Below are 27,882 nucleotides of genomic sequence, written 5' to 3' on the forward strand. Positions count from 1 at the left end.
CACTTTTTTGGAAAATAATTATAGTTTTGTAATCTTAGCACAGATATATAATTATACATGTACAATGCATTTTTATACAAGTGTCAACTGTTCGAGTCTGTACTACTCATGGGTTCATAGTTGACTAGTTCTGTTGTGTTGTGTTTTGCCAGGGTTGGATGTGTGGTAGGTTGCGGTAACGTGGGAGGAACAAACTTTGCAATCTCATCATACACCAATACTGTGTGAATGAAACAGGCACATTTAGATGTTAGCTCCTCAGTTATTATAATTATTATGGTAGATGCCTGCTCTACAGTGTACTATTTACACAATGCCATAATTAACTAAAGGTTTCCTAAAACAATACCTCTCCATTCCTCAACATCATGCCCCAGCTCTTCAAACGAAGCATCATATTTCCAGTGACAAGTAGGCTACACAGGAAACGACACTACCGTAAACAATGTATAATACGAAAAGTACTGCAATTGACAACATGATCATTTCAGGGTGTTAAGCTAACTGCATGTGGTGCCGATATAGTAATATGAAATCACCTCATCCTCTACGATATGGTACTTGCTGAAGTAAGGGTGCCCCAATGCCTGCTCAGCAGTGGGTCTACGGTCAGGGTCCATGGTGAGCAGTTTTTCTAGCAGGTCAATGGCCACGCTGTTAGCACCAACAAAGAACTTATGAAAATCCTTCTTAGGAAAAGTTGTCAATGACTTTATGTAGGTACGGGCCTGCATGGTCCATGGAGACACACATGAGTTCATGGTACATGTACGTGTGTACTGCAGAACTCTAGTCTCAATTCCAGGCCGCAAAAAAAGCACAATTCCACAATACACACAAAGGCCTGGAATCCTGTTTTTATGTACCGTACCAAGAGTATAATTATGAGTTTATGAGTGTCGAACTACCAATACTTCTGCACAAACTCGCACGTGATAAAGTATTGTAAACTTACTAGTAATTTTCTAGTAAATGTTAACAGTGATGTTTTTAGGGGTGTGGTAATTGAACAATGACATCTGATTCTATAGCTTAGTCGTTTGCGTTCAACGTTCAGAGCTGCTCACTGCACACTGATAGGAGACGATCTCTTCACAAAAATCATCTAAATAGAGACAATAGTCGGGTTGATCCTCTTCACTTGCACTGTTTACTCACTGTTAACAAATTCTGTGCGTTGCGCAATGTTCCGCAAACGTCATCAATTGCACGTTGCTCATGTGCAATTGACAGCACATTACTTTGTGCACAGTTTTTGTGTAGAGGTGTCGATAGTTCGACACTCATCCGCTAGAAAAAATGGCCTGGGAACGAGGAGAGTCCATACACTTTTGTAGAGTGCATGAGGTTGATAAGATGGGCACTTACAGATTCTCCTTCAATTTTCTGCATTAGTTCTTCGTCAGGGCTTCCACAGATTTGCAGAATTTTCATCAAGTGATCTCTATCTTTGTACATGTTAAGGAGATATCAATACCGTCAATACTGTATAGCGGGTTATTTTTGTTTGGTGGAAATTTTTCGCATTAATCCGAAAATTAAAACTATGAAATTATTCTGAGCAATAAGGCTATTCTAATCTGTATAATAATTATTAGTTTTAATTGGGTGGGTAGTTCATACAAAACTTTGCACCAACGAAAATTACCCGCTATAAGGTAATTAAAAACTTTCTAGTAACACACACATCAGTATATAATGTGGATAGCATTATGTACTAAAGGATACAGTCACTGCCAGGAAAGAGAGTCTGTCCAGTCAATAGTTCGGCCATTACACACCCCACAGACCAAATATCCGCTGGAGAATGACAAAGTGTGTGAATACGAAACCACGTACTGGTTTTGTTAATTTTGTTGTATACATTAAACACCATTAATTTGTATATACAAAAGCCCTACCCAAGATGCCCACAAGTCGTAGAATTTCAGCAATACTTTTTAAGTATGGACAGCGAAGCTAGCTATAGGCGAAAACCTGTTAGTTGTACCCGGGCAGCAGAAACACCAGACCAAAAGCTAGGATCGAGCTCCGATTACGGTTGAGTAAATAAAGAGGGAAGGCTAGACGTACTGCTAGGAGATGTGAGCAAATGGATAGTAATTGACGGCTATTGGCCACCAGCCAGCAGGAAACGAAGCACTAGTACTACATGTAGATCTATCTCTATCTCAACAACTTCTAACCTAAACAGTCGCCAATAGACTAACAGTAACCTTACACTACACATACATGAATCTGCATGCTCGCCCTAATGTTAAGAATCAGTTATGAGTTAATCGTACCTTGTTGTCCATAATGCATCCAGCTTAGCATGACCTCTGGAGCCCTCCAGTACCTGGTCATCACGTAGCCAGTCATCTCATTGTCTGTCTTCCTCCCCAACCCAAAATCCAGGATCTTTATTTCACAGTCCTCACTCACACCCACATTGCTTGGCTTCAAATCCTGAGGAGCAGCATACGATTGAAGTGTAGTTACACCCGTTAGTCTCATATTATATCCATGTACAGTATAGTATATTTTGTACTATACACTCCTAGCTATAACACAACCGGTAAGTATGACCAAATTTACATGGGTCATTGTTTAAAGTTACACTCACCCTGTGGATAATCCCAGCTGAGTGGATGTACTACAAAACACATAAGCGGAGAGATTATAAAAATGGTTATGTAAAGTGCAAAGCTATACCTTAACCCCTCTGAGGATCTGATATATGAAAAACTGTACATGGGCATCACTGAGTGCTTGAGTCTTCACAATCTTATGTAAATCTGATCCCATTAATTCTGTCACAAAATAGCTGAATAGGGTTAAGTTTCATTATAATTATGAACACATAATTATGTACAATGCCTGCAACTCACACATCATAGAAAGATTCAAAGTCTACAGCAGAAGTAAAAACATCCAACAACTTGATGACCTACATGGTAGAAAATTACCGCCTTAGTAAATGCTACGATCGTAATTTGAAAACTACACACCTTCTGCATGATAGACAATAAGGATAGATCACAAAATTCTTACGTTTTCATGGCACATGTGCTTTAGTAGTCGTAATTCTCTGTAGCATCTCTTAGCATGTATCTGAGTCTGGAATGGCCTCGACAACTGCTTGATAGCCACACGTATGTTGTAGGTGGTATCAAGAGCAGAACTAGTAAAAAAAATGTATTAAACTTTCATACCCATAATATAGACATAATTTTATACACTGGCGCGTGGCTTGTTGCACGACAACTTTATATAATGGGATGATGCAGCTAACTCACCAAACAGAGCCAAATGCCCCTATTCCAAGAGGTCTAAGATCCTGGTATCGCTCTGGAACTGTCCATACAGTTTTGGCTAATTCTACTGAGTAGAAACCAGGCTTACAGCAGGTATGTGACATAGCAACAAGGTATTAATTGAGCTACACAATTGTTACAACTGTTTTACTACACTATTCGCATAATAATACCTTTTTGCCACACCCAGACCCCAAGTATACAAGTTGGGTGGAGCCTAACCCCACACATTATTATTTTACATTGTCTTGTACATACGTTGTATTATTATTATTATTATTATGTGAACTTTACAGCTATGCACAAAAGAAATTAAGTGAAAATTATTGGGTGAGAGGAAATAGCTGACAGACTTACTCCAACATTGGAGCAGCTGATGTATATTATATAATCTATAGAGTGATAAGTATAGTTAACAGAGGATCCTATATGACATTTAGAGCATGGGCAAACCATATGAAATGAACATAAGTTATTTGTGTCAAAGTTTTCTAGAAAATCTGACACTAAAAAGTCCGAAGTCTTTTTCTTGATTGTTCCTAGAGATGAATCTAGATTTATTAAATTCGACGGCAATTTATTCCATACTTTTGCAATTCTAATGAAGTAGAAGTGTCTTGAATAGTTATTTCTAGCAAATTTAATTTGTAGTTGGACTGTAGTATAGTACAGTATATAGACATACGGAGCTGATACTGATCTGATAGACATAGATAGATGCTGAGAATGCAATTGAAGTACTCCGGACTGACTGTGGTCAGCCCAACTAACCAAACATTATCTGCTCCAATAAGCAAAATTAAAGGACAAGATCGAACGCGAGAACCAACGAGTCGAATAACTAAGGAGAAGCTAGCAGCGTCTGACAATCATATACAAAATAATTATATCACTGCTCTGATTATAATTTTACACATAATTATATACCATTTACATTGCATGTACGTGAATGAAACAAAAAAAAATCATTTTTACACTATAAACAGAAAATTCAACTACAAAAAATTTCAGGTTGGCATAAAAATCATTAACAATAAACAGCATGTGTATATATGAGTGCCTTTAGCAGGTCAAGTCTATCTATAAGTTAAGTAAATGAGTTTGAAAGGTCTTTTTTTTCTCTTCTAGAATATCGCTGAGTACGTTATCTGCAGGAAGAAAAATGATCAATGTTGTGACATACTCGGGGAAGCGAAGCTAGCATGCCACAGGGCTGCAAGCACAATTTAAACTTTTTATGGCTCTGAAAATGTTCTGCGATACATATTTATGCGGTTGATCACCACGATTTCAATCGTATTACCTTAAGGTGATATATTTTCGCGTGTATTAATTTCTGCGAATGAGAGTAAAATCGCAAAAAATTTGGCCGCCCTCTTGTTTAATGTATCAGATCGACATTTCGCAAAAATTATACCAGCAAAATGTACAAAACTGTAAAAACGCAAACAATTCTACCTGTGAAAATAAGGATAGACTACACCTATGAGTAGAATATGCGTCTATGTAGCCCGAGGCAAAGCCGAGGGAATCTAACCGTAACCAAGGTGGTTACTAAGATGCATAGTCTACGAGTGGGTGTGGTCTATCTAACTTGGACTTCATTGCGCATGTGTGAGGAGTGGTTATAGAGACACCAGTTGACAGAAAAAGACAAGAAGACGGCTTCAAAACAATGAGTAAAACTTAGTAGAGCTTGTAAAACGCTTGTTGAAGATACTGGAAAGAACAGACAAGTGAAAAGAACCTAGAGCTGACTGCAACACTACAAGAAGAAGAATGAAGCTCTGTGGTGGAGTGGAGGGGGTATAGAGCAGACTGGACCGGATGGAACCTTAAAAAATTCAATAGAAAGTGTCAAACGATTGCTGAAGTGTTTTTGATGCTTCCTGGCCCCCCTGCCCATGCCCAACTGGAAAAAACAATACAAAGCAACAGTGGACATGGAAAGAATGGATATTGACTGAACAAACTATTGCTTTCTGTGTATAATGTTTTTGTCATCTTCTTGTCACTTTCTCAACTTTTGAGAACTTCCTGCAAATTATTTGTCACTTCCTGTAGAATATGCGTCCATTTCCTGTACAATATGCGCCCATTTCCTGTAGAATATGCGTCCACTTCCTGTAGAATAAGTACCTTCTTGTAGATTATGCTTCCATGTAATCTAATGTTTTTAGCCTATTACAGATGATGTAATGTAGTCTAAAACACTACAGTACACGCATTAGTATTGCAGCAAGTAGAAAACGGAAACCATTGATTGGGGGGAACAGCCTTTCGGCTGCTATAGACAGGTCTTAGTTGAGAGTTTTCGATTGCCATCCACAGGTATGCATTATGAGTCAATTCCTGTTACAAGTGAACCTTGGAACTGCTTCTGTATAGGTCATACAAGCGTTGAAAAGGTTGCAGGGATTTTTCGCGGTTGTGCAAAATAATGCACATCTCAGCAATAATTGTCTGCTGTTTTCAGGGTGTAGCTGTTCGTTCTGGGAGGTTGTCTAAAGCTGATTGAGGACTATAGAAAGTACGAAGTAAAGAGGTGGCCATTTCTAAGAGTTTGCTTTACAGTGTCTATGTACACAATAATTATTATAGTTTCAATCCGGACCAGATTTCTTGGCCGTTTTATAGCGGGTGGTTACTCGAAGGTGGTTGTTAAAGGAGGTTCTAACTGTGTACCCATTAGGTAACTCACCAAGAAGTGTCTATGCATTTGGTGGATGCCCCCCGATACGACCTCTCCTCCCCAGGGAATTCATGTATTCCTGAGCATAGCGATCCTTGGCTTGCACGGCAGTTGGAGAGAATACAGTACCATCAGACTTGCCTGCATGGGAGGGAAAAGGTGAGGGTAGGCTAGCAAATATGAAGTGCATTGGCTCAAAGATGGCCAGAAAATGTCCCAAGCAAATATAACAATCATTTGCTCCAGGGTATGTAATACATACCTCCAATGAATGGCTCATCAGGCACCCTTCTGATAATGAGCTTGACCACGTCTCCTCCGTGCTTGATGATGGTAATGGCATCAGAGTGGAGCATGTTCTCTGTATTGTTGCCGTTGATCTCAAGCAGTTCATCACCTACCTACATAAGTAGCAATAAGTATAATTATTTGTAGTTTTAAACAGGGTTGACAAGTAACTTACTCTCAATCTCCTATCAACCTGTGCTGCTCCTCCATCAGCAATCCTCAGCACACACAGTGGAGAGTTGTACTCTGCTCCACCACGAATACTGAACCCAAAGCCTCCTCCGCTGCGCCGGATGTCAATGTGATGGATTTCTTCATCATCACTGCAACACCCAAAACAGCAGTTTTTCAATATTTGTATATACACATCACCGACATGTGAACACCTAATGTTACGTCACGTAAATACTACAGATACTGCCTACCTAGCAATATCACTGAGGTCAGCAGATATCTGAGGTGGTCCGTCTTCTTCTACCGGGGGATAGTCCTGATAGTTCAGGTGATCCTCCGGGGGCTCATCCCAACCACCAGACTGCTGGGGCAGGCCACCTTGGCCATCGTTGTCCACTATCTGTAGTTCCAAATAGTATACATTGATCACATTGCAGTACACTTTACAAACAAGTCAAAGTATATAGTTCTACTTGCTTGCTGCACCAACTCGGAGGAGAACCTTATTTGGAGCTTTTAACGTACTCAAACTCAAAACATAGAAAGGGAGGCATCAACTTTCAGCGACAAAACCACCCAGTGCCAAAAGTCCAGGACTAGGGTACTTGACCATACATGTACATGTAGCTATTCAGTGCAACAATAAGACAGTCCCTGCTCTATATATACACATACCATCTGTTGCCTGTTGACAAGGTCAAGGTCTTCTGGCTGTTGCACAAAGAGATGGATGGAGGTACCAGAGCTTTTAATGAGGGCCACAATGTCCACATGGTCCATCCTGGAGACATCTTGCTCGTTCACGGACAACAGTTCGTCATAGGTGTACAACTGGTTGCACTTCTCAGCAGGGCTGCCTGGCACAAGGCGACCTACATGTACATATACATATATAATTATATGTAATTATATACATATAAATCCGTACAAAATTAATGTGCCTTAGCTAGCCGTTTTTGTTAATCATCACACACAGTTTTCTAATGTACGCAAAGACTTACAGATCATACAACCTGCACGCAAAGTGTTGGACTGGAGCACAAAGCCAAAGCTAGTCAGTACATCAGGCCTTTGTACAATTATTTCCCTGGGTCCTCTGGGTAGCCCTGACATTGGTCCATCTGAATCGTTCACTCCAAGACCATCTTGTTGATATGGCTGATGCTGAGGGCTGCCATAAGAGCCGGGAGGGGGCACAGACTCAGACATTGGCATCTTCCTACGAATACCCAGGACCACATCCCCTTGAGCAGCTGCATCTCCCATCAGGCCAATGACTTCACGATGCGAGGCATTGACAACAGAGTTGCCATTTATGTGTGAGATTTCATCGCCAATTTGTAATCTTCCATCCAAATCAGCTGCACCACCAGCCACTATAGCTCCCACAGTAGCCTAGAGAACCGGGCATAAAATCATCTTAATGATCGATACTTACGCCCTAGACAGAAAACTAACTATCGCATGGTGTACATGTACATGCATGTGCTTTTCATATATGCTCATGAACATGTATACCTGAGATCCCTCCTCTTCCCCTCCTATGATCCTGAATCCAAAACCTGAGACTTGTCTCAGGAGGCGGACCTCCATCGTGGTGAATGGCCCATCATTGCCCATTGGTTCACCCGGACCCTGGAACATATCAGGAACAGGGTAACTTGGCAACTCCTGCACCAAATGAATAATACACGCATTAGGCCATGAATTTCAGTATCGATCAACAAAGATAGAAACATAAATAGAAACATAACTACTGTCCGTGAATTGAACCCATGACAATTTTATTGAACAGTTACATTTATACAATACCGTGGTCTTACCTCAGGAGGCTGTCTGAATACAAGGAAGGTGGCCTGGTTTCCCTTGGGACATCTCTTGAGGACTGTGACCAGATCAGAGTGATCGTAGCCCCTCACTCTCTCCCCGTTTACCTCCATGAGGACATCTCCCTCTTGTAGTTGGGCACAGCGAGGGTGGTCCATGATTTGTTTCACTATTGGGCCCATTTCAGACTCACCTGCGGGAGGATAATGTCCGGTATCTAAAGTGTATATACTCCATTAAAACAAAAGATTTTCGCCCTTGCAGTGTACAGTTACTGCTAAATTGCTCTTTTAATGACAAAACAGCGTAACAAAGCAGAATCATTTAACTAGGTCACTGGAAAACACAGACTCCTACATGTACATATAGCTATCTACGAATACAACAGTTATTCATGGGTCGGGTGGTCTAGTAATTCCAGACATAACTAATGAATACATACAAATCAAGCTTATTGCCGCAAGCTATGAATAATTCATGCAAATACTGTATACTCGGCAAATATTTACCCAGAGAGAATCCGAACCCAAGTGGTCCCTTCACGATGTGCACTGCCACTCGCTCAAGTTGCTGGTGCTGTTGCTGTTGGTTATGCTGGTTGTAGTTGTCCTGAGGTGGGGGGTAGTCGCTGTACCCATGGCTGGACTCATGGTATGAGGGAAGCTCGTCTCCACGGAATTCTTGTAACGGATAGCCCCTCCTCACTTCGACGGATACATCAGAATTGAGAGGCAGGCTCTGGAAGAGGTCCACCACCTTTCTGTGGTTGTATGTGAGCACTGATATTCCGTTGATTCGTACTAATACATCACCAACTAATAGTCGACCATCACGATCAGCAACACTCCCACGGACAATACTTTTAATTTGGAGCAGCTCTCCAGGACGATCTCCACCAATAATAGTGAATCCGAACCCAGAAGCTGTTTTCTGTAGACTAACATAGATCACCTCTCCATGAAGGTCTGCCTCCAAATCCTGTTCGGTGGGCTGGGTCTGTGGGTATGGGTAGGGGTAGTTGTCTCCCTGGTCAGCAAGGTTGGCGTCAGGCCACATCGCAGCAGCTTCAGCTTCTCGCTGTTTCTCCAGCGCTGCGGCAGACTTTATGGAGGGAGGGGGTTCTCGTATGGGTGGTGGCCGCATGTTATGCCCATGGGTACCGGTACGTTGAGGGAGCTGGGAGCCAGCATAGCGTCGTTTGGCTTCAGCCACTGGGTTCTCATACTGAGTGTTACGGTTCACGTGACTGGAAAGTGGTAATGTAGGGAAAAGTAATTTTAGCAAGCCCATGTACATGTAGATGTGTACTCATTTAACACACCTATGCAATATGCAATATAACAGCAACAAAACAGATACTTACTCAATGAAGTAGGTGCCATACACTGGGTCGTTTACTTTCTCCCAACCATACGGAAGCTCTGTAAGAGATGGTGGGAAGCATATCCACATATCATAATATTGCATCAACAACTAACAGACGTGTACATTTAGAGGTGTGCCTTCATACCTTGCAATCTGGGACTTTTTAAGTCCTCTATTTATGGTTTTATGTACTACACAACACTACACAGGGTGCATACACACTATAATTATAACCTACATGTACACACTACAATCGATACTTATTCGCTGTAAAATTAATGTATATCACTGTATTTATGTCTACCACAAATTACAACCTTCAAAGCTAATTTTCTAACCATTCTCTTGACATTCAATCATGTTGTGTTTCAAGTAGCGGGCCAGTCTAGGGTCTAGCCAATGGGTGGTACCAGTGCTGTGACTGTGAGCGAGTGTGTGTGTGTGTGTGTGTGTGTGTTTAACCATGTGCGTTCAACCCCACACTAGTGTACATGTATTGTATTTGCTGGTGTGAATAACATATCAAGTTACAACCAAAATTAATATCCAGTTACAAATAAACCTTTAAAGACACTTTTATAAAAATACAGCTCAGGTTCAACTCACTCGATGAAGTACTTTTCGTTATTCTCAGTGTATGCTATCTCCCAGTTGGCCGGGAGTGGGCCTAGGGCTTTGGGTACGGGCAATTGACCAACTGGACCGCGCCCCCTGGGAACAGACAAGGGATCTGAAGGGAGTACCCCCTCTTTAGTGTACCCAGTAGTAGCTGTTGAGCGTGAGTAAGCCTGGACCATTGACGTGTGAGGTGGATCAGCAGGAGGTTTGGGAGTGCCATAGTAGTTTCCTTCATAGGACCCACTCTCCAGAAGGTCACCAGATTTTTCCATGCGTTTGAATGCTTCCACAGAGATAAAGTTATAGTCAATACCATTCCTCTCACCATCTTGTGGCCTGCGTGTTGTACCTGTGGAGTGCGGAAGGGAGGGTCTTTAAGTGTCTGCATCAGCATACTGCTAATGAAACAAAAACATACATATACAATGTCTATTGTGCAGTGCTACATGTACATGTAGCTAAGATTATGCCTACAAGTAAGCCCACAAATTCTATCTACAGGCTTTCACACACTGACTACCAAAACATGCGTGTTGAGGGTTGCATAGCCTTCACATTAACACTATCAAGACACCAGAGAGCACATGTGTCAGTAAAGGATATTGATACAAACATTTTACTTCCTGTACAACCATGTACACTCTACAAATATGGCCATAATTTATTAGCTAATGGTAATGGAATGGAAAGCAAATGCAATGGACACCGTATAGCGGGTAATTTTCGTGGGGTACAAAATTCGTTCAACTCAAACACGATGATTTTAGTGAGTAAAAATTTCGTTGGACTTCATTGCCTGCGTTCCGGTAAACCACACCTACGTTTTCGTGGAGTTTAGCTTGCCCACGAAAATTACCCGCTATACAGTACATGTAGTAAGAATAACACAACCATGGTAATAACCACGTACTAGAAGTATTCTATCTTCATAAACAAAATGAGAAGGCCCAGTGGTCTATAAGTTAGCTAGGTGTGGTGTACTATGTTTACACTCTCGGCTTTTGGAGCTGATTGAGTCTAAACAAGTGTCTTTTAAAGGCACAAAGGAGACGCTCACTGTGAAGGCACTCACTGTGAAGGATATTGTGTCGAGATACAATTAATCTACATGTACGTTGCACATTGCACACATTTAGGATTGATAGCCAAGTGTGCACACAGCAACACAACACCCCCACAAACATCTAGGCAGATTGGTTTACTTTGACACAATCGAGCGATATGGCTCAGTATCCATTACACAGTCAGACAAGAGCAGCTATTGCCCAACATCCAAGGAATGAAATAATCACTATCAGGTTACATATTTGAAAAATATACACACCCTACAGTTAATTGGATGCTCTAATTTAGCAACTTGGGCAACACAAACCTAGTGAAAAAGTACGTTTGTGAAAAGAGCATTTATGTTGAGCATTCAAAGATAAATTTACTTGGACAGCTGAGACATGCACGATTGAAATACAATATAGTAAGTAGTTTGTTCTCTCTTTGAGGGCATTTTTAAAGAGAGGGTCATGTAAATGTAGGAGTGAGAATAGGGACTGCCTAGTCAATTATGGTACAGTGTGCATGGTTGTAACAGTATTCAACTCACAGGGCACTACTCTCATATGTAGGTTCTCCCTTATTTGATGTTGCAGCTCACTGTCCACGGAGTTTTTGGTGAACCTTGTGGACAAGTACTGTCGAACATCTTTTGTGATTGTGGCATCTACAAGGAAAGTGGTGAAACATTATTATGCATGTAGAAACGTAACAACCATCAGTGTACGATATGTCGTCTGTTGACAGAAAATATGTAGTTTTCAGCCAGGGTACCTTCAGTTAAAGCATTTAGTGTCAAATATGTCCATGTACTCATACGCATAGGCAAACCTCAGACAAAACAAAAACACACACAAAACCACAATTTCAGTAAATACAGTCGAATCTAATGGACCATTGAATAACATCTAAGTCACACGTGGGGGTTGGGGTTGGTGTGTCACAGTCAGGGAGTACATGTATAGCCACAGGAATGTGGCTTGCTATAAAGTGGACCTCCCTGGTAAAGTCCAAAAGTGGAGTAGTGTAGTAACATGTACATACAGAGTCGAATCTAAATCAAAACTAGAGCACTAAAGTGCTTAACCCTCAACAGTTGGCGTCTCATGGTGATGCTGAACTGAATAAAAGCAGAATGTATGAATACTGAAAACATAGCAGCAACTAACACAGGCATGCTATGACAAGTATACAGGTGGTGCATAGTCAGATATTCAATGGGACTGGGAACACAGCGTAGTCAGTAACGAAGCCTGGGGTGTTACAAATAGGGAACCTAACATGCACTGGGACTTGAGTAGTCTCATAGTGGAGTCTGCAAAGAGGCCTAGAGTCTTCCCAAAACAGATAGGGCTCCACATGGCTGTAGTGCGCATGTGTAATATTGTGCCTCAAACTATAGCCGAGTGTAGCTAGCTAGCTGTATAGCCAAACGTGCAAAGTAAGCTTCTTAGGACAACAAAGCAAAATTGACCACTATTTAAACTAACAACTTGTTGCATGGAGGCTGTGGCTGTAGTGCGCATGTGTAATAATTGTGCCTCAAACTATAGCCGAGTGGCTAGCTGTATAGCCAAACGTGCAAAGTAAGCTTCTTAGCTTTTATTCGACAACAAAGCATTAACATCAAAATTGACCACTATTTAAACTAACAACTTGTTGCATGGAGGCTATCCATGCTGTAAACACAGCGCTATGGCATCCAGAGCAGACTCAAAAATCACACACACACACACAAACAAAAACAGCCGACTACTACAACCCGTGACTGCCCACGTGCTGGGTTAACAATAACCAAAATACCAAAGCTACGTTACGATCTTTGTGTGCTACATGAAGGCCTAACAAAGTTCAGAAAACAAACAGTATCAAAGGATATGATAAATACTTCAATCACTTAGCAAGCATATCAAGTGATCATGTGCTAACAGGTATTGTCATTATAGCTGGGTTGCTCAGCATCATAGCTCTCCCACCCGTGAAAGCCTTCATGTGTAAACCATTAGACACACCCCACACATATCACTATTCAAATGAACAACATGTCTACAGACCATCACATCGAGGGGCACCCACCCACTAACCCACAACACACGTTACAAATGCTAATAACTATTACAAACTAGGTATACACTACACAAGGAGAGTGGACCTTACTTTGTTTAACGGTCAGCAGTGAGACTGGTTGGGCAGAGCGTTTAATAAGAGCGATCACATCTTTCTTTATCATTCCAGCCACTCGTTTACCATTCACTTCTAGTATAATGTCTGTGTGGTGTAGTTTTCCACTCTGGTAGTGGATCTTGTCTTGTCTGATCTCTCCAATAAATGGCATGAGTCCACTCTCCGCTCCACCCTCAACATTGAGGCAAAAGTGTCCTTCAGTGTTCCGACATATTAAGCTCTCAGTAGCCTTTATGCTCCAATGCTTACGCTTCAGAGAGTCAGACCTCTTGTGTGATTTAGACATGACTGGAAGGAGGTTATATTACTGACTACTATACTGCAGCACCATTGAAATCATTATCATGTGATACTTTAATAATACTAACAATTATAGTGTTATTAACAACCCTCACCACGAATGCCCCAAACAAAGTAGCTAGCTCACCTTTATGATTATTTCTCTTTCCAAAACAACCAACAACGTACAGCGACCAGCTAAGCAGCAGCTAGCTTTCTTGTTTCAAACTCATGCATGATATTGGATTCATGAATGGGACATTCCTAGCAACAAAAGGGTGGGTGAATTTCTAATCACCGCCCACGTGCAGCATGTGAGGTCGTGTGAGCCGCCAAGACAGGCCCAAGTCTTCCGCTTTCAATATGCGCGCTAGCTTACAAAAACGTGTACGTACATGTAGATCTAGACTACTCGTAGAAAACAGTCTGGAAATAGGGTAAGCCCAAGGGAGTTATGGACGCAGTGTTTAATCAAGCTCCGTCTCTCAAAGCTCAGCTGAAAGAGGCAAGTGATATCATCCGTTCTGGCAACATTTTAGGAATTGGTCCTAACGGAGAAGTGGAAGAGCTTTTAGTGAGAGGGAATCTTTGTGCAGGCAAAAAGCTGCATGGAACGCTTCTTGACATCTCAACAAAGGAATCTAATATTCTTGAGAAACTTGCAACTGACTGCAATCAGCTGAGTCGTCTTGGCCACCCAAATGTTGCTGCTTTCTTTGGGCTGTATATCCTAGACAATGTTCACGATTCAAGTAAGAGCCTTGTATTGATTCGAGAGTATTCAAAAGGCACACTTACAAACCTTTTAGAAGCAAATCCTCTCCTGCCTTTGTCAGTCAAAACTTCAATTCTTTTAGATGTAACGAAAGCCTTAGATTACCTTCACATGTCTAAGCCTGCTATTGTACACTGCAATCTTGCGTCAACCAATGTGCTTATTACTGATTCAATGCAAGCCAAAGTTGCGGACATGGAATGTGCCTGCTTCAACAAAATTCATCAAGTGATAGAGAAACAGCAGTTGGCCTTTCTTCCTCCAGAAGCAAATCAGCCTTTATCGAGCTTTGAAGCAGCCTCCGATATGTTTTCCTTTGGACATATCGCTCTTCATTCAGCAATCCATACCCCACCTGATATTTTAACGCAAGGATTGACTGAAATAGAAAAACGAGCTAAGTACATTGCCCCTCTGAAAAATGTTGACAAGATACTAGGTGATCTCATTGTGAGCTGCTTACAAATTTCGCCCAAAAAAAGACCAACTGCCAGTTCTGCCATGAAAGATTTAAGACAGCTGGAACAGAAACTAGCATGCAAAGGCGACAAGTACCATTCTTACATGAAGAGAATGACAATGTATGAAATGATTGGAAATATGATGGAGGATCAAGCAGAGATTGAGTCATTGGACAGTGGGCCAGATCAAATTGATGACATGCAACGAAGAGTTAATTTCAACGTTTCACAGATAAAGGTAATTAACGTTGTCACTTCAATTATGTCTTCTATATACTCAGTATTCAGGGAGGTGTTCCAAATGTTCTCCTCCTTCACGAAATGGTCACTACAATGGGAATAAGAGGTATCAAAAAACAACAGAAGTGGATGGAGTACAAGTTTGAAATATCAGCTGCCGGATTTTTACAGTATTCTAAACTAAACGGTCAGGTATGCAATGTCTATGTAATAGTCAGTATAGTTTGATAGCTATGTTTTATTGCCTTTTTAAGGTTTTGAAAAGAGTATCAATGGAAGACATCATCTACATCACTGCACACAGGAGACTTGGGGATCTGGATGTCTATCCTTTCCATGTCCGTTTCCGACCAAATGACTGTTGGATTCTAGGAGCACACAATGAAGTAATATTAATAGTGATAGGCTGTAGTCATGTATCATAGTTGTATATATAACTTCGTAGGAAATGCGTAAATTTTGGACGACTAAAAAGTAATGTATCATATACTTCACACATGTAGGAAATGCGTAAATCATGGATGGAGGCAATTTTACCTGGATCAACGCACAATCAGTGGTGCGATTGTCCATCAAAATCTCTAAAACCTCATCAACCACTCAAAAGATCAGCTACTTCTCCTATTCCCATTCCCATTCCCATTCCCATTCCTTGCACTGGCAATGACCCAGGATACATCAAGTACAATGAAATCAATGTCCCGGACAGTCAAGGGCCACCACCCGTTCCTGAACGACCAGCTGACATAACAAAAGGAGCCGATAATCCGTACCTAAAAATTTTGCCATCAAGCACTGACATAAATGAGCGAAATGAAGCTGTTGCATCTTACACACTTGAACAAGTCCACTTGATGATCGAAATGTTCGAGCAAAATGTACAAGTGCAGCCGTTTTCACCACAAAGACAACCAGGTGAAACAATTAGAAAAAGAACATGTAGTGAAACTGACACCAAGGCAACTCAAGGTGTAGCTCTGAGAAACGATTCTGTCAATGTCAATGAACAATCAAACAAACATCCAAGTAAAGGGCTCTACTTAAGTTATGCAGCAATAACGGAAGAAATGGATACTACTGCCACAGACGAACAAACAGCTTCCGAAGAAACAAAGCTGATGGAAAATACTATCTCATCCTCGAAACTGTGCAACCAAGACAAGCAGTCTTACAGCACTAAAAAAGGATTTAGTCGTCAAAGTGCTGTAAGCTTCTCAACGACAAAAAATCCATTACCGGTATTAGAAAACATCAAAGATGAAACAAATTCTACTGAAACAAAATCTACACTTCGTACGTTTTATATATAATTATACTCTATTATGTGGTATTTTAATTTTGTTATTGTTGTTTCAGGGAGAATTCTAAGGCAGCAGAGCTCTGAAGAGTTGCTGGAGGACATTGATAAGCCAGAGTGGTCTAAAGCTCAGCTTGAAGACATAGAACGTACATAAACTTGCAGAATATGACTGTGCGTACTTCTTTACAACATTCTCTTATTATACTTTCACTTAGACTCAACAGGAGAGCATTCCCATGACTCCTCACACAAAGCCCGTCAAATTAACTCTCTTTCTATTGCATCCAAAGATCTCCATGATTTTTCAAGCATAGCTATCGGTAATTTCATTGTATGGATTCATAATTATGATTAACTTGTATGGTTGTTCAACTTAGATCTTTATTATAGTCTATACGATTACCTATTATACATCGATCCCTTTTCAGGTCAATATGGTGCTGTCTATCGAGCATCACTGATTGATCATACTAGCACATCGAAAACAGTGATAGTGGCTGTGAAAACTATACGGGAGCACTCACAAGAAGAGTGGATTGATCTTTTACAAACGGTTTCAATATTGAGAAATCCCCACCATCCTAATATTGCAGAAGTATTTGGAGCTGTTCCCGAAAGTGAGTTTATACTCTATTTCCTTCATCAACATTTTTCTTTTGCCACAGATAATTGGATTGTGATGGAATACACGGCTCTAGGTGACTTAAAAAGACATCTTATTGTAAGCTCAGCTATATACGGTTATAGTTTGCTTAGCATTGGGAATGGGGAATTTCAAGTACTATACAAACTTTTCAGTGTACATTTTCAAATAGAAGTAAATAATGATAACAAATCACTTACTAGTGTACACCAACCAACTTTCAATGTTTTCTTACACTTATAGTGCAATAAAGTGGCGACATTACACCTTATCAAGTACATGTGCGATGTTGCAATGGGAATGCATTACATCAAAATGCAAGGACTTGTGCACAAAGTACGCATGTTAAAAAAACTTTACAATCAACAATCATGTTACTCATGCATGCATGCAAAACTATATACCGTATATCTTCTAATTTATCGGACACTTCTAATTACCCCGGACACTCTTTTGGGCAATTTTCGTTGTTCTAATACAATGGACACTCCAGTGCTTCAATATTACATTTGTTCTAAATATCCGGACAATACTTTGAAAAGTAGAGTTTACATTCACAGACGGCAAATAAGACTTAGAGTGCTGCAGTTAGATAGCTTTGAGTAGCTAGTTTTAGATAGCTAGTGCAACTATTCAGTCGCACACTGTTCTATTAAACTTAGCTAGCTCGCATGCAGCTGCTTGTTCTAATTATTCCGGACACTTCGCATGCTCTATAAAAAATCTGTTCCAATTATACCCCGACAATTTCCAAAATAATAATTTTTTACTGTCCGATAAATTAGAAGATATACGGTACCATAATTATAACGCGAAATTTTCGAGGCACTTATATTTCGTAGAATGGCATTTTAATTATTGATCGTGGTGTTGACTGCTTACGGGAAGCACTCCCAGGTCACGCCTTAATCTTTGCCGGTTTAACAGATAATTTTAATGTAGGATTGCTAACCCACGAAAACAGAGCTAAAATTATAAGCCTATATCGAAAATTTAGCGCTATATACGGTAGTAGATCCACTCATATGAACACTGCTATATACGTACAGAATCTTGCTCTGAGGAATGTTTTGATAACAGAAGATCACACTTGCAAGGTGGCTGATCTTGGAATGAGAAACAAATCGTTCTCGGTCACCAGATTTGACTTGGGACTTGAGGTTGATCAAAGAAGGTGGATGTCTCCTGAGAACCTCTACAGGGGGTTATTTTCTGAAGCCTCTGATGTTTGGTCATTTGGGGTTGTACAATGGGAGATGTTTCAGCCCACAAGAGCGCCTTACTCTACGCTTAACAGCAGTCAATTTCCCAAACACATCAATTCTGGACATACTCTGGACATTCCCGATGTTTGTCCACATATTGTTGCAAAAATAATGAGAGCATGCTGGAATTGGAACGCATCTAAGAGACCCAGTTTCATGTACATAGCCTCACTACTGATGCAAAGAAGTCTTTGTGACAAGGACTGAGTTTCAACTTACATTGTATATAATATACATTGCACAATAACTATACACTTATATATTATATACTTATATATTATGTATGACAAAAGTGACACGAGAATTAAAGCTAAAAGTAATGAGTGTACTGGTATTAATGTCACACACTATAATCTCAGTTTCATTTTCAGGGTATTTTCGGTTCCATCAGAACAAAAGTAAAATTGAACACATCAGGCTGTAGAAAATAAATTGGGGACAAACAGTACTTATTCTGACTAATAAATAATTACATCAGGAACACTGTGTAAAATACAACATTTCCTCGTTTATATAATTATGCTTACCTGTCCTAGATGCATAGGCATGGGATCTAAGCCGCTTGAAGACCAGCGGAAAGGGGGAAGGTTCTGAGATAATCATAACATTACACATTGATGAGAGATCTATACATGTATACAATGTATGAATATCATTTATGGAGCTGGGTGTGAAACACAAGGCCAGGGCCGTAGATAGCGGGGGCAGGGTTTCATCTAGGATAAAAAGTTTGAGGGGAAAGATTTGGCAAAATGTCAGAAAAATGTTTGGCCACACCCTAATGCATCACAGTACATTTGTTTGTGGACTTGTGGTTATGATGTGACAGTTATTATTCTACAAAATGTTTTGGGGGAAGCTGAGCATTTGGGGGGGGGGTTCACCCCCCCCCCCCACTAGATAAAACCCTGGCGGGGGCAAATAGTTGCCCCCTCTGGCATTCTAGATCTAGCATTGTGCATGCAGGTTATAAATAGATAATTATTATGAAACATTGATCTGCACATACATGTACGCAACGCATTATTGAACAAGATACTCATGGAGCATCCACCCTGTGCATTGAGCTTCATTGCACAGCGGATATATACGATAACTTTTTACCATGATTACCTTATTACCGTATAGCTGGTAATTTTCGTGGGGCAAAATATTCGTGGTTTTCGTGGTTAGAGGTCTGACCACGAATATTTTACCCACGAATGAAGCGACCTTGCCTACCTTTATCTACAATCCAAGCAGCAACCACAAAAATATTACCCACGAAATGTCTCAGTATTGCTGAACCACGAATATTTTGTACCCTGAAAATTACCCGCTATACGGTATAACATTATAATTACGGGAATTATCGTGAATCTATAAAGCAACGATATGCCTTCAAGTTTCAACTCTATAACAAGCCTCAATTACTGTCTCATTAGTAGTTAAAGCAGTCCATGAAAGTGTCTAGTTGGCTCACACACTCAATATTGTGTCCACACGCACGCACGCACGCACGCACGCACACACGCACGCACGCACACACGCACGCACGCACACACGCACGCACGCACACACGCACACACGCACACACACACACACACACACACACACGAATCACTCTACCCCTGCTGCCTACGCACGGGGTAATTATATAGTGCAATAGTGCATGTAAACCATGCATTGATGGATGATCCACCAGTAGCAAAGAAACATTGGCAATCTTCATGGCTTCACTTGTGTTATATTATCATAAACCTAAGCTATCTACAACTCATTATTGTTTGTGCAATAATAAAATTAGTATAACATTTTATAACATGTAACTGCAATGCGGTGATAAAAAAAATTACTGTCATTAACGAAGAATTGATTACCTGATGAGTAGGGCCATTCTGCGCAAATGATTGCAATGACTTAGCCATGTTGTAGTCAGTGACCTGTTGGGGAAAAAGTGAAGTCACATGCAATGCAGGCAGCACTTTTATAGTTCTCATGAAAGTAAATCCATAAACATCCTGTGAACCATACATGATGTGGGGAAAAAGTGAAGTCACATGCAATGCTGGCAGCACTTTTATAGCAGAGGAGGTCAGACATCACTTGAACTTTCACTAATTATGACCTTTTAATGACATTCCAGGCCAAATTGCTTTTCGTTTTTGCTGACTCAGCAGTAGCGTCTACTGTACTTCTCTGCTAGTCTCTATTTTAGCCGCCCTCTAAAAGTTGGGTGGCCTAATCACGAGTCTATGTTATAGAGGGCGACTGATTTATGAGACAATACTTCTGCACGGTTTCTGTCGCTGAATCTGTTGACAACTAGTTGTGTTTGGTGTCTATGATGGTTACTGGACCTAACCCTATCAGCACATAATAGCCATACTAGCTAGATCCGCCTAGATCCAGTCATGTTCTACTGCTGAGTCAGCAAAAACGAAAAGCAATTTGGCCTGGAATGTCATTAAAAGGTGAAAGTTTAAGTGATGTCACCTCCTCTGCTTTTTCATGACAGTGAATCCCTGTGCACCACACATGATGTCACCAAATACTAGAAGCATCCTCAGGTCTGCCCTAAGTGTTGTAAGACAGGAAGTGCTAAGTTGCCATGAATATCTTAATGAGAACAGTTTTTCTTTGTTTCTGATAAAAATAAAGGTTTTTAGAGCTATCTAAGTTGAAATATGTAATAAGAAGACAGTTTAACATACGATAAACACTTGATAAATTATGAATTTGGGTCAAACTAGCATGAAGTTGTGTAAAATGATTGCGGAAAGCTTGAATTTTTGAGCAAGCTGTTCACCATCGACGTAGCAAGCTTAAAATTGGTTATACAATTAAAAACAATCTAAATAACAACATATTCAAGGTAAATGCCATACAAATGAATAGTGTTTGCAAAGCAGTTACACAAACTTTGACATAAATACACAACTTGGCAATATCATAGAACACATCATGAATGACTTCAAGCCTTCTAGTTTGCTGCAAAGCATGCACATGCACTAGTTGATACTTTAGGCAGTCACTGGTTCCTTTCACATCTGGAGATATGCAGCCATGAGTTCCACCAACCACAGAGACTAGACACTATTCAGAATGCGCAAGCTGTTCACACTATCTCAATCCAGAAGAGGTCCGACAGGCGCGGTGCAGCTCAAGTAATTAGCCTTGATTATTCTCAGCAAAAACATACGACGTGGGCGGATAATTATTGCGAAAATCAAAGGCTAATTGCTTGAGCTGTACCGCGCCTGTCGTACCTCCTCTGATCTCAATCTAGTCAAACTTGCTGAGTCAATACATTCCATTTTATCTCCTAGTAACAAGTTCTAGTTCAGTAAATGGTCTGTGTTATGAGCTTTGGAAAAATCTCCCTTCACTACAATCTGGTAGAGTTTAATTTGGGTGTCATCATTATGAATCTCATTATAATTATATGAATTTCAATGTTTTTGTGATGTCATCCTTGTGAATAACATTAAAATACTTGTGGTATGTATTTCTAAAACTAGGGCAGACTGCCTAGGCCTTCACTAGTAGTGTATTAAACAGTGTAATAATAGTAGTGTATTAAACAGTGTAAGACTAAGAAATATAGCAGTTTGCCTAGTCCAAGACATACAAAACATTTTATGGAATTATGGCTACAAGTCAACTTAAAGGTGCTGGTTAAAACTGATAGTCAGAAATACTGTTTATGAATTACACTGCAGATGCATTCTTAAAGTTGAAATGGATAGAGGGCAAAATGGTGGCTCCTCAGGCAATGCGTAGGGCCGTCAATGCTGTTGTGACCAACAACTCAGTGTTTTTCAGACCATGGGGACAGGAACAAATTCACGTCTACGATTTGGAGTATGGCAACTGGCATGAGGTACCAGAATGTCTATATGTTTACTCCTCCTTAGCCTACGTGTGCAATGTCCTCACCACAATCGGTGGGGAAAAAGACGAAGAATGCACGGACAAGCTGCTCTCACTGACATGGAAAACAGAGCAACCGTGGGAAGAAACTCTCCCATACATGCCAACGAAACGAAAGAATTCGGTCTCCATGACAGCTGGTAAATGGCTAGTTGTGTCGGGTGGTATCCAAGCAGGAAGGTACCTCACAATAGTCGAACTCTTGAATCTTGAGAGCAAGACTTGGTCATCTGTAGCTACACTGCCAGAGCCAATCTTCAATGCTGCTGTGACATTTGGAGGGGGCTACATTTATATGCTTGGAGGGAACAAAAGGCCTGGGTGCCCAACAACAACAGTGATTTCGTGCAAACTAGACCAGTTGGTTCGGTCTTTTATTGGGGACATTAATGTGTGGAAAAAACTGACTGACTTGCCTGTGGAGAGATCAAGTTGTGTTTGTATACATGGTCAGTTGCTGGCCATAGGAGGACAATATCGTAACACTGACACCATTGCTACTACGAGTTCAACTAATAGCCATGTACATGTGTGTTCATCAGTCTACCAGTACAGTTCAACGAAAAACACTTGGAACATAGTCAGTGATTTGACAATACCAGTATCGGAGTGTTTTACAGCTGTATTGCCTGGTAACAAGCTGATGGTGCTTGGGGGTATCACTAGAAAAGGGGTCACCGACAAAGTACTATTTGGAACACTTGATGGTGATTCCCTTTCCCAGGACTTATCGTGAATAGTAAATTAGTATCATTGCCAACAATTTCCTTTGATCTACATATTTATTTGATTAAACGCCCATGGTAAGCTCTGTCTTTGTTAATAAACGCCCATCTTAAATAATTGCCCATGTATGGGGCGTGGTACTGTGGGCGGAGATGAAGTAGCACGTAGAACCAGTTGCAAGCATGGCAGCAGATACTATTTATATGGCAAAGAGTGATATCGACACAGAGGGAGAAACACCACTCCTACGACTTAAGATTTATTAATAAGTTGAGAGCTGTGGCAGCAGGCATAACTGCTGCTCTGTGCAAAAGTTTGAAGTAGACATACATGTAACAATAAACGACTGTTTCGAATAAGCGCCCATCTCGTTTAAACGCCCCCTCTACAGATGTTGCTAGGAAATAAACGCCTGGGCGTTTAATCAAGTAAATACAGTAATTATTACAATTAATCAGAAACATTCCTGTACATGTAACTGTACCTTGGTATCATAGCAACCACCTGCAAAGGGTGGGTTTTTGAGATCGCCACGGCTACAGATGGAGTTCATGGGATTGCCCTCTGAGTATGGATCATTTTGGTAGTCGTTGAAACGCATTATGTACTGCATAGTGTCCATATCTTTCACCTGTTCGATAATAATTTATTAATTTTAGAATGCCTTCATATCGCACCCGAGGGAATATTCACTTCATGTGTAGTGCATGTGGTGAATGTGTGGTCTAAATTTTCAATGGCCACTTGGAAAAGATAAATTGTTCTGTGTACACAGGCAAGAGTCTTATCTACTCTTGACGCAGGATATCGATTTTATATTCCTTTGTTTAGTCTAATCAGGAGCCCATAAATAAGAGAAGGAGTGGCTAACTCCAACGTATACTCTAGGATCACGTTTTGTAATTGCCGGTGAAACCGCACTTCCTTGTATGGAAGCAACTAAGTGCTTGCAAACCGCAGCCCTGTATTGCGTACACGTGTAGGGATTCAACCACTTAGTGAATGACTGCATTTCCATATAATATGGAAATGCGGTCATAACCTTACGAAACGTGATCCCGTAGTCAGCCGCTCCTTCTCTTATTTATGGGCTCCTGGTCTTATACACACCAGTACGTACTAATTAACACTGCGTAAGTCTTCTCACATTTGCTTGATCTCTCCTAAATATTTTAGCCCTAGGACATAGCTGGTAGGAAACATCAGCCCCAAACTTCTGCTCAGCAGCAGCATACCCAGAAACCTGGAATATGGTCTCATAGAAAGGGACATTGTATGACGGCCAGTAGCCAGCTCTCAAGATGCTCGACTGATCACCACTCTCCACAAGGCTGTGAATGAATACACCAAGAGATCAAATAAAAGTGACACTTGTCTCTACAAAGACTGCATATCTGTACAGGTCCAGAGGAGGTACAACAGGCACGGGGCAGCTCAAGCAATTAGCCTCTGATTACACTCAGCAATAAGACAAGTCATGGGTGGATAATTAGTGTTCAATCAAAATAATACTAAACGCTAGAACTGCACCGCGCCTGTCGTACCTCCTCTGGTACAAGTCTGTAAAGCTTAATTGTAAAAAGTACATAGATATTGTTACTAATGGCCAGCCAGGGTTTCATCTCAGGCGCTTATAGTCCCATTAAAACGAAACAAAATAGCAATAATGGAGTTAGGGTTAGGGGTAGGGGTAGGGATAGGAATAGAGTTAGGTGCCACGCCCATTATTGATGTTTTACTGGGACAACAGGTGCTCAAGACCTGATTTTATTGTCGTAAGCTTCCCCACAGACAAAAGGAAACCCTGCATGCCAACAAAAAATGAGCTGCATCATCCTTGACAAGCTCATTATATCCTCTAATTTGGGCGGTAAGCATAGTATGCAGATAGCTAGACTCACCCCGGTATTTGCTCTACCACCCATAGTGCATCATCATGTACTGCCTTCTTCAGCTCTATCTTTTTCATGTCAAGTACCATGTACTGGTTATTGTAAGTACCTGTTTCAGCAAAGCATATGCTTTATGGATCAACCTTTCTGTAGTACATAATAATTATGTATCAGGTAGAATATTTTTGTGCTAGCGAGGAGGAGTGGAAGCTTACACCTCTCTGCCACCCCCCCCCCCCAACGTTCCACTTAACATTTGAACGTCTGGGTCAAGCTCCCTCCTATAACTCTAAATCAACCCTGGTAAACTATAGTGCAAATAAATTTAAATGTACCTGAATTATACTGGCTGACAATGTCTGCCCAGTCCTTGCCTCCCTCTGCCAACCAGTTGGCCAGTCTGACTCTGTGCCAGGCCAGGAGAGCTTTGGGTGTGCTGTAGTCGTACAAGGTTTTGTTGTAAATGCTATTGGTAGTCTGCAACATCACGAGACCACTGGAAAGGGGACAGAGAATAACAATGGAAGTCATCAAAACGATATGATCAGTTCACTGAGCTGATACATGCACTTGTGTTGGCTGAAAACTTATGTACATGGCGTCTACTTTTTAACAGGGAGCACTGCACAACTTATGTATGCAAACAAAATGAACCTGTCCATGATGTAAAAGTCATCTAAGGAGGACAAGTAACCAGGGTAACTGGAAAAGGACATCCGCTGAGTAGCAGGCATTGAGTACTCATTGTGAACTCTAAATGTGTAGTGCTTGAATATTCTGTTCATTGCGGTATAGATGTACCAGCTGTGTGCGTGCACATGTACAATTAAGATTGTTAATTGCTTTTTGATGTGCGCTAAAAAGTTTTCACACTCATGTGCGACACAGACCTTGAATGAGCTGCATAAACGTTCTCGTAGCCAGAGAGTATCTTGATAAGAGCAGAGCAATGTCCCTTATTCATCTAAGTGTAAAAGAAATAATAAGCAATGTAGGATATCCTCTGTCTTTGTCAAGCAAGGCTTCATGTTATAATAACAATGTGGATAAATTTCTGGGTAAAGGACAGCTAGCAAGCGGTACACAAACATGCAAAGATCATACCAGATCTATTATCTCATTCTTTGATAGAGTGGACACATCAGGCCTGCTGCCCGGGTTAACAAAGTGTGCAATGTCCAGGTAGTCTCCATTACCAGAGAGAAAGTCGAAGGCAAAGTCTTCAAGTTGCTGCGACACCATATAAAGTAAACAACACGATAACAATAAATGTAGTACTCTAAAGTGAGTGCCACAATAGGGAAAACAAAGAGAGAGGTTTATTTTCGTATGGTGTATTTAGCTGTCTTAGAAATAGAATAGCCTATAAAAGTTACCTGAGCCTGAGTGGCTGCCAGTGCATAACCAGTTTTCATACCGTCGAATTGTTTAAGGATCAGAGCAGTGTAGTACCAGAATGAAGAGCTTCTTTCAGTACTGTTGATCATCTCCTGCATCCATTCTCGCTAAGGATTGAGAAATAGATAGTTTCAGTGGCGTCCAGCTTACCAATAAATCATTATCAATGTAATAAAAGACTAATTCTCATGATAAGGCTATAGGAATTCTGGCAGAGAATATAATTACCAGATTAACATGTTTGAAATGCATTGATCGCCTAAGAATAGTTGTTATTAGTTCACACATTTTTTAACCTCCTAACAATGACAGCCTAGCTATTAGGGAGCACAATTGCTCCCTAATTAGCATTCTTTCAGAGCTAGGCTAAAATCGATATAAGGCCACTGTTAGTTGCATACTTGTTTCAGATCAACCTCCCTCCTCAATTAAGTCATTATTGCTGATGTCAGCCATTATTTGAGGTCAAAGTCCTTTTTTTGCTGACATTGCATTATTTTACCATGTGTCATGGGCAAGTTGTGCACCAAAGAGCCAGTGATTAAAAAAAATCAAACTATATTGCTGTCCTTTTGTGTATTTTCGTCAGTTAAAAAAACTGGATATGACGTACGTCATCAAATAATGGGATATTAAATGAGTAATGAAGGACTCCCTCCCTCCCTCATCGGGGTCGAGCTAGTATTCTCGTCTGAAACAAGTATGTAACTAACAGTGGCCTAAATATTATTTAAAAGAGTCTATAAATATAGTTTGCCCTTCCATTTAAAATTGATACCTGATCCTCATAAAATTCCTTCACTTTCTTTATGTACTCAAGGCTGTGTCCACTGAATGATTCATTGCTCAAGGATGTGAACATGTTGAAAATGTCTCTGAAGTAGATACATGTACATGCGAGTCAAATGTAGATATGCTGACGAAAAACAATTCACATACTTTTGTGTTAAATAGCCTTCCAGCATACCGGCAGCTGACATTATATCACAATCAACAAAGCCTTGGCTGCTGTAGCCAGCAGCTATTTCCAGAACTTTCCATCTACAATATGCACACAGATATGAAATTAAACTGATAACTTATGCGTTACGTACCCATTCTCATTGACAGTATCGTTGTAAGTTGCATAGGCCACTGCGTTTGGGTCTAAACCCTCCACAATCTTCAATCCTTCACTGCATATAGCCATTGACATTGTCATATTAAATTAATTTATAAAGATGTCTAGGCTACTTACTCAGTCTTGTACACAGAAGCCGTTTGGAAAGCTGTTGATGAAGATACAACCAGCAGCAGCAAGAGGCATGCACATTTGGTCATTTTTGTATTGATCTGTACGTACAGACTCGACTAGCTAGCTAGCTAGCCTTGATTCCAGGCTAGGGCTGTCCCAATTATTTTTGGAAGAGTCAGAAATTCTAATGTAAGTGCAGTACACATTAGCCTCGACCCCAGCCCCTCTCACTAGAGCGCCTGGAATCGAGGCTAAGTACACATAAT

The 27,882-nt window shown here is 40.7% G+C and overlaps 5 protein-coding genes across 7 annotated transcripts; 2 read left to right on the forward strand and 3 right to left on the reverse strand.

Annotated features, from left to right (window-relative positions):
- LOC135346572 (mitogen-activated protein kinase 14-like) lies at nt 1-3,494 on the reverse strand. Its single transcript, XM_064544238.1, has 11 exons — nt 3,279-3,494; nt 3,034-3,163; nt 2,871-2,929; nt 2,695-2,806; nt 2,606-2,635; nt 2,286-2,448; nt 1,729-1,800; nt 1,369-1,448; nt 540-728; nt 350-416; nt 1-220 (listed from the first exon to the last, which is right to left on the reverse strand). Exons 1-11 carry the CDS (start codon nt 3,398-3,400, stop codon nt 84-86), a joined length of 1,161 nt encoding a protein of 386 aa, XP_064400308.1. The 5' UTR covers nt 3,401-3,494; the 3' UTR covers nt 1-83.
- Nucleotides 3,495-4,168: 674 nt separating this feature from the next.
- Nucleotides 4,169-14,072, reverse strand: LOC135346531 (membrane-associated guanylate kinase, WW and PDZ domain-containing protein 1-like). 2 transcript variants are annotated; one of them, XM_064544180.1, is made up of 16 exons: nt 13,919-14,072; nt 13,465-13,779; nt 11,858-11,974; nt 10,249-10,609; nt 9,981-10,063; nt 9,641-9,698; nt 8,787-9,523; nt 8,274-8,470; nt 7,969-8,121; nt 7,452-7,845; nt 7,126-7,322; nt 6,702-6,850; nt 6,452-6,599; nt 6,251-6,389; nt 5,998-6,129; nt 4,169-4,444 (listed from the first exon to the last, which is right to left on the reverse strand). In XM_064544180.1, exons 2-15 carry the CDS (start codon nt 13,775-13,777, stop codon nt 6,008-6,010), a joined length of 3,168 nt encoding a protein of 1,055 aa, XP_064400250.1. In that variant the 5' UTR covers nt 13,778-13,779; nt 13,919-14,072; the 3' UTR covers nt 4,169-4,444; nt 5,998-6,007. The 2 variants fall into 2 exon arrangements, with proteins under 2 accessions (XP_064400250.1, XP_064400249.1); XM_064544179.1 differs by having other exon boundaries at nt 8,274-8,494.
- An 84-nt stretch (nt 14,073-14,156) lies between these two features.
- Nucleotides 14,157-18,746, forward strand: LOC135346534 (uncharacterized). Of its 2 annotated transcripts, XM_064544184.1 has the most exons (10): nt 14,158-15,244; nt 15,295-15,438; nt 15,501-15,632; nt 15,750-16,539; nt 16,603-16,692; nt 16,762-16,866; nt 16,975-17,163; nt 17,212-17,267; nt 17,433-17,525; nt 18,239-18,746. In XM_064544184.1, exons 1-10 carry the CDS (start codon nt 14,225-14,227, stop codon nt 18,659-18,661), a joined length of 3,042 nt encoding a protein of 1,013 aa, XP_064400254.1. In that variant the 5' UTR covers nt 14,158-14,224; the 3' UTR covers nt 18,662-18,746. The 2 variants fall into 2 exon arrangements, with proteins under 2 accessions (XP_064400252.1, XP_064400254.1); XM_064544182.1 differs by having other exon boundaries at nt 14,157-15,244; nt 16,975-17,267.
- LOC135346554 (phospholipase B-like 1) lies at nt 18,659-27,829 on the reverse strand. The gene is made up of 15 exons (XM_064544216.1): nt 27,620-27,829; nt 27,477-27,557; nt 27,322-27,423; nt 27,161-27,257; nt 26,361-26,489; nt 26,089-26,214; nt 25,875-25,948; nt 25,639-25,788; nt 25,320-25,480; nt 24,994-25,093; nt 24,240-24,423; nt 23,577-23,723; nt 20,314-20,376; nt 18,982-19,044; nt 18,659-18,872 (listed from the first exon to the last, which is right to left on the reverse strand). The coding sequence occupies exons 1-15, from the start codon at nt 27,700-27,702 to the stop codon at nt 18,822-18,824; spliced, it is 1,611 nt and encodes a 536-aa protein (XP_064400286.1). The 5' UTR covers nt 27,703-27,829; the 3' UTR covers nt 18,659-18,821.
- Nucleotides 21,796-23,165, forward strand: LOC135346591 (kelch domain-containing protein 8B-like). The gene is made up of 2 exons (XM_064544271.1): nt 21,796-22,104; nt 22,156-23,165. Exons 1-2 carry the CDS (start codon nt 22,083-22,085, stop codon nt 23,100-23,102), a joined length of 969 nt encoding a protein of 322 aa, XP_064400341.1. The 5' UTR covers nt 21,796-22,082; the 3' UTR covers nt 23,103-23,165.
- Nucleotides 27,830-27,882: the final 53 nt, after the last annotated feature.

This window comes from Halichondria panicea, chromosome 13 (assembly GCF_963675165.1).
Source record: "Halichondria panicea chromosome 13, odHalPani1.1, whole genome shotgun sequence".
Lineage (NCBI taxonomy): Eukaryota > Metazoa > Porifera > Demospongiae > Suberitida > Halichondriidae > Halichondria > Halichondria panicea.